Here is a 6261-nt window from a genome sequence, read left to right as displayed (position 1 = left end):
ACTCTGCTCGGCGGGGACGGCGGCGCCGGCCGGAGCGAGGAGCTGCGCGCGGAGCTGCTCCCGGTGCCTTCCCCGCGCACAAAGGGCCCCCCTCAGCCCCCAGCCCCGCGCGCGCGCCTTGGCGCCCGCGGCGAGGACCGAGCCACCCTCTCCTGCCTGCCCCGCGGGCTGGGATCCGCGAGGACTGTGGAGGCTCCCCGTGCGCCCGGAGGCGCCCCTCGCCGCTCGCGCCCCGCGCGCGCTCCGGGACATGGAACGGCGCCGAAGCGGCGCCCGCGCGCTCGGGCCGCTGCCGGGCCCCCTGGATCTATAGTGCGAGGCGGTCCCTGTCGGGGCGCCGCGCCCGCCGCTGCGTCGTCTCTCCGCCTTTGTGTCCCGGCCGCGCGCCCTCCCCGCTTCCCGGCGCCCGGCACCCTGGAGCCGCACGGGAGCCGGCTGTCCGAGCTGCGTCCGGCGCGGCGCCCCGGAGCCCCGAGCCCGCCGCGCCGCCGCGCCCCGCGCGTGCGCTCCCGCCCCGCGCTCTGAAGGGCCCCCGCGGAGAGCGCCCCCGGGCCTTGGCGACCGCTGGAGCTGCTGATCGGCGCGCCCCGGAGCTGCCTGCGGTCTCCCCTGTGTCTGCCTGGAGGATTGGGGTTCCCGGCCCGCACTTCGTTCCTCCGGCGTCAGGAGCGCGCGGAGCTGGGAGCGGCTTGGCCATGGCCGCTAGGAGGGACTCCTTGTGGAAGTACTGCTGGGGAGTTTTGATGGTTTTATGCAGAACTGCGATTTCCAGATCGATAGTTTTAGAACCCATCTATTGGAATTCCTCGAACTCCAAGTAAGTAGCGTCCACGATGCCCCTCGTTCGCCGCCCCGGGGTCCGCCGCTCCGCGCAGCCCCGAAGGGAGGATGGGTCGGGCCGCCGAGCCTCGGAGCGTGTTTCTGGATCCTCGCTCTCTCGAGCCCCCTCGCCCCCCACCCCCGCCGCCTTTCGCTTTGTGGTGACTCCGCTGGGCCTTGCAGCCAGAGTGCCGGCCCCGAGGGGCGCCCTCCTCGTCCTCTTCGCCCCGTGAATAGGCCCCCGGGCGCTAAAAAAAAAGCCCCTGTTGACTTGGGTGTCACGTCCGGAGAGGTGTCCGATGGCGATCCCTGACCCTGACTTCTTCTCCAGGGCGGAGAACGGGGCTACAAACAGGGCCGGCTGGCGCGCTGAGGCTGGCGGGCTCCGGAGACGCTAGGATGCCGCGCTCCCGAGGAGCGGCCGGGCGCGGGCCGGGCCGGCTGGGCGGGCGCGGGCCGGGCCGGCTGGGCGGGCGGGGCAGGCAGGCCGGGGGTGCAGCGGAGCGCTCCCCGGAGAAGGGAGTCGGGGGTCCCTGGGCCGCCCAGAGCTCACGCGTCTGGGCGCCGCGCCGCCTGCCCGAGCGTGCACGGGGAGCTCGCCCGCCTGGGAGAAGTCGGGCGGCGAGCCCTTCCCTCCCCACCCGGGAGACTGGCCTTCGGCTGCTCCCAGGGAACCGTCTGCAGGTCGGCCTCTCCCTTCGTTTCTAAACCGATGGCCCGGACTCTGTGGTCCCGAAGGCTAACTTGATTTTAAAGATGCTTTGCGCAAAAGCTTCATTAAGGCCCTGCCCAGTAGCCACACAGCTCCTGAAGCCTTCGCGCTTGGGGAGCCTGGGCGGGAATGGGAGCCTTGGGTCCGATTTGCTTTATCGAAAGGTGCAGCCGGGAGAAGCCAGGCCTGGCGGAGATTAAGTTTCACTGTGAGCAGCCCGAGTACGTTTAGCATTTAGAAAAGGCTATCCATCTCGAAATATACATATATGAGATATATATATATATATATATATACACACATATATGGCTGTGACTGGTAATTAGTCAGCTGTGCACTCAGTATTGCATTATAACTTCACTCTCGGGAGACGTTTCGAATCCTAGCCAGAATTATTTTACAGAACCATGGGATTTTTTAACCTTGGGAAACTTGGGGGGTAAGTCTGAAGACATTGGTTGTTCCCGGAGTCAGCATTTGAGATCAGAAGCAAAAATCAATGACCTAACACGAAGTTGAGCTGAGTCGGCCCATGGATTTAGGAATAAAGGGGTGGGGGTGGGGGTGGGGTTGATTTGAAGATCACATCTCAATCAGAGAATTATTAATCCACGCTTTTAAAAGTGGTGAATTTCAGATTCACCGACATGCTAACCAAGAATTCCCTGGTAAAGAGCGAAAAACGTCACGGCTATAAAGCGGATGAAACCGAGATTCTTGCACGAGGCTGGATGGCTTTTTCCCAACACTGCTCCCGTGTATAATAAAAGTTACTCTGTGCACTCCCTTTCCCTGTAGCCTGATCTTTATGGACTTCTGTTTCCCTTTCCCCGCCTCGGTGTAAGATACTGGATTTGCTGAGAAAACGCTGGCAGTGAGAGCTGGTCTCCGCTCCGGCAGCGTAAGGCGCCGGGCGGTGCGGGAGAACGCGGGGCTGGGAGCCTCGGCCCGGGCACCGGGCACCGGGGACCGGGGAGCCAGGCCAGGGCAGCGGGCCCCGTGGAGCCGGCCCAGGGCGGCCGGCGCTCGCTTCCTGCCTACAGGGGTCACTCTTCCCTGCGCTGTCGCCGAGCTGGCCCTCGCCTCCTCCCCGGGGCTGCCTTGCACTTTCACTCACCGACTGGCTTTGGGGGGCTGGTTTTGGGGTTTGAGTTTGCACTCCCCTCCTCCTCCCAGTAAGATTTAATTTTTACATTCCTGTCTTTAAAGAAATTCCCATTAACCCCTTCAGGTTTCAGCTCAGTAAAAGTCACCTTTTTGTATTATTAACTACTGGTTTGTAGGCTTTGCAAATAGCTACTTGGAAACAATAAAGGTAGCGCAGTAATTATTTCAGCCTACGGTTTCCCTGTGAGTATCGTCTTCCTCCAGGATGCTGGGGGAAGGGGTGACTGATACTCACTGGCCTGATAGGAGAATCAGGCTGCTCTTCTGAGCTGGGCTCGGGTTTAGAGCCCTCCCGGAGGCCTGGTTGTGGAGAAGCCTGCCTCCCTGCACTGACCCTGTTGCTGTTGGTGCGATGGCTCCGGCCCCCAAGAGGAGAATTTCTTTGACAATCCTCATGATAATGGCTGGCCTGGAGGACGGGATCGTTTGTCCCCTGGCAAAAGTCTACTTAACTAAGTTATGCAGCTGAATGCTAGCTTGAGAGATCAGAAAGATTTCTTCCTGGAGGAATGCTATGAAAGAGCCTTTTCTAAGTTTGAGAATGAATTTTTTTTTTTTTTAAAGGGTGCCAAGGAGTTGCTCTGTTTGTTGGGGGGGTTGCATATTTATTTCCAGGGGGAGAGTTTTCGGTCAGTAAATGTGACGTGGCAGAGAGTAATCAACTGCATTGAAGTTGCCCATCAGTTTGTCCAAGTGTAGAACAATTCACTTGTAATGAAGCGGCCATCAGTAATTAGGTTTGTTTCGCTCGGAGGTCAGCTTTTTTAGCAGGTGGTGGACAGAGGGGGCACACAGCAGCTGTTTGGAGACACAGTCCAGAAAAGCCTTTGTAAATTCACCGTCTCCATAACTACTTCAATCACACTGTCTGCTTCTCCCACCCCCGGAGAGTCTTGAATAAGTTTTACTGCTGAAAAGTTAGCCACTGCATCCACAGGTTCAAAGAAGAGTTGTGTCAACTGTGGCCATTTCGTTGTGTAGCTTTTTTTTTTTTAACTCTGGAGAGAAAAGCAGAGCCTGGCTTTCATTGCTAATTAACGTTTCAGTAGAATAATTTTTTCCAAGCATGATGTTTTTGCCAAAAAAAAAAAAAAGGTTTACTCTTCAAAATATATTTACTTATTTATTATTAACTTCACTTTAGAGTGAGCAAGTCCGTATTGGTATGGAATTCTGGAGTGAATTACACTAGCTTTGTTGAATTTGGAGCATTCATTTCTTCTATTTGTTCCCTAGTATATGCGCCATATACTAGTTAACCAAGCGTTTTGCTTTTCTCGGGTCATTTTTTCCCTACATAATGGTGAATTCCTGATATTGATTGACTTGATACAAAAGAATGGCTGGATAATGTCCAGATAACCTATAATACTTAGGCTCCGCCACAGTCAGGCTCTGAATAAATACAGACCTGTCAGAGATTGATAAAATAAACTACAATGGATAGTGCTGTTTAAACAGTCCATTCAATACCATATATAAGCCGGCCGGCCTTCCATTGTGTCTGAAATTCTTATTTTTGTAGGTAAACAAATGCACATTCAGCAAGGATTCAATAGCCCCTTGAACTATGCTCCCCAGTTTGCGTTTGGGTTAATCTTGTCGGTTTTAATATGGGGGGGGGGAAGCACAAAGCAGCAGGGGTGGAATTGTTAGTGCCTTCACATCCACAGCCCTCACATTTTGTCAGGATGATAAACTGTAGGTAATGGACTGTCGCGGTTGCACAGGACGACCGAGCCAGGGCGAGCACAAAGCCGGGGCGGCCTCGAGATCTCACCGCAGGCTTGGGAGCCTTCTTTTCAGACCAGGAGAGAATTGATTTGGGAATCGTGTGTCCAGGGACTGCACTTTTTAACCTCAGCAATTACAGCCTCAAGCTTCAGAAACGGGAGCTGGAGGTTAAGATGATTCCTTAAGCACTTGGTTCAAAATCTTTCACAAAGGGTAGCTCTTGACACTTGTCCTAGGAGGCAAAGGCATGCAAATGACTCCCGCATCCTGAAATGTGCCGGGCTGAAGCCGGGGGACAGGTAAATGAGCCATCAAGCCCCGGACCAGCTGAGAACTGCTGATGGGCTTGGTTGCTCCATACGGAGTCAGCTGAAGAGTCAGCGGTATATTTAGAATCATTATCGTAAAACCTCTTATCTGGAAATACACGGAGAGGAATCCTCTGGTTGGTGGGTCAGCATGATTACCTGCAGAGGGACTTTGCTACCTGGCCCCGCCCCGAAATAATTCAGGTAGTATCTGGGGGTGGCTGAGAGCGACCCCCCCAGCCGGCTACTTCTCCCAGCGCCAGCACCTAATGGGAAGCGATTCGAGATCCCAGCGTGACTGCAGTGACGCGTCACAGGGATGGGAGTGGCAGGGGCAAGGATATACAGACTGAGACCCTCATCAGAAAAGAAAGAAAAAAAACAAGCAGGCTATTTCTTGAGCATTCCATGAAAACTTTATTTTTGAACTCTCCCACTGCAAATGAGATGAGAAGGAGGGCTTTTCTAAGGAAAATAATCATCGAGACGGTCCTAGGGGCCCGCCCAGTCTCTGGCTGCTGCCATAAAAACCTGTTTTTCAGGTCACTTTTCATATATCTACATAGATTTACTTAGGAGCTTGCTGTTGGTGCAGTAAAGTAGAGCCTTAAATGGGGAGTGTTCAGCTGCTTAAAATATTTTCATTAACATATGCAGACTAGAAGCTGCTAGTCAGGAATTAGGTCTTTTGGGAAAGAGCTCCCCCCACTTCTATCTTTTTTTTTTTTTTTTAAGGGGAGGAATTAGAATGGGGCTGGGAGAGAGGAGGAGAAGAAAAGGCAAGAGGGAAGGGTAGGGTAGGGAAGGGACAGAGTTTCGAACAGCTTGGAGAAACTCCTGTGGCTTCATTGTCTCTCTAAAGCCAAAGAACACAAAGACATAGGCAATTCAGCCCTTCTCCCATGATGGAAAATGTAGACCGTGGACATGGCTCTCCTGTTTGACTTGTTTAATTCTCATTTTAAATTCAGTACTATACGAGCCGTGTGAACTCTGAAGATTTCTTTAGTAATCCATTTTGTAGTTCCGAATCAAAAACAAAGTGAAAGGGTCTGACACAATTTGCTTTTATTTTTAGGCAAATCAACCCTGGTCATAGTTAATAAGGGGATTACAACCCAGACTGGGTCTTTACAGATGTAATGTAAATCAAGGGCAGAGTAAAAAGACACGGATCCCTTTTGATTGAAGTATGGTAAAAAGGCATAGAGAAAGTAGCAGCGGTAATCTGATTGTATGGCAATAAAACCACCATTTTCTGTCTTTCAGATAAAAATAATGTGGTAAATCCATGCAGTTCATAAGATGTAAAGGCAGATAAAGGGTGAAGCCATGGCAACATATAGATTAGCTGGATGTGGGGAATGACACGTCTCTGAAAAGAGGGTAGAAAGGAAGGCCCTTGCTTCAGGCTGTTGGCTATTATGTGGGAGGCATACAGACTTGGAAACTCGGATTAGAAGGTATGAAAGCCCCCCTTGTGGCCTGGGTTGGTTGAAGCCGGGAAGAAAAGATGGCTCA

At 53.1% G+C, this 6261-nt stretch overlaps 1 protein-coding gene across 1 annotated transcript in view; it reads left to right on the top strand.

Moving 5' to 3' along the window:
* Nucleotides 1–6261, top strand: part of EFNB2 (ephrin B2) — a 49375-nt gene continuing 43114 nt past the window's right edge. Inside the window, exon 1 of the mRNA XM_043891784.1 lies at nt 1–817. Coding sequence (XP_043747719.1) covers nt 696–817 — 122 coding nt within the window. The 5' untranslated portion in view covers nt 1–695. The remainder of the gene's footprint in view (nt 818–6261) is intronic.

This window comes from Cervus elaphus, chromosome 30 (assembly GCF_910594005.1).
Source record: "Cervus elaphus chromosome 30, mCerEla1.1, whole genome shotgun sequence".
NCBI classification, from domain to species: Eukaryota; Metazoa; Chordata; class Mammalia; order Artiodactyla; family Cervidae; genus Cervus; species Cervus elaphus.
The sequence above is the reverse complement of the archived record's forward strand: the minus strand, read 5'-3'. Positions and strand labels throughout refer to the sequence as shown.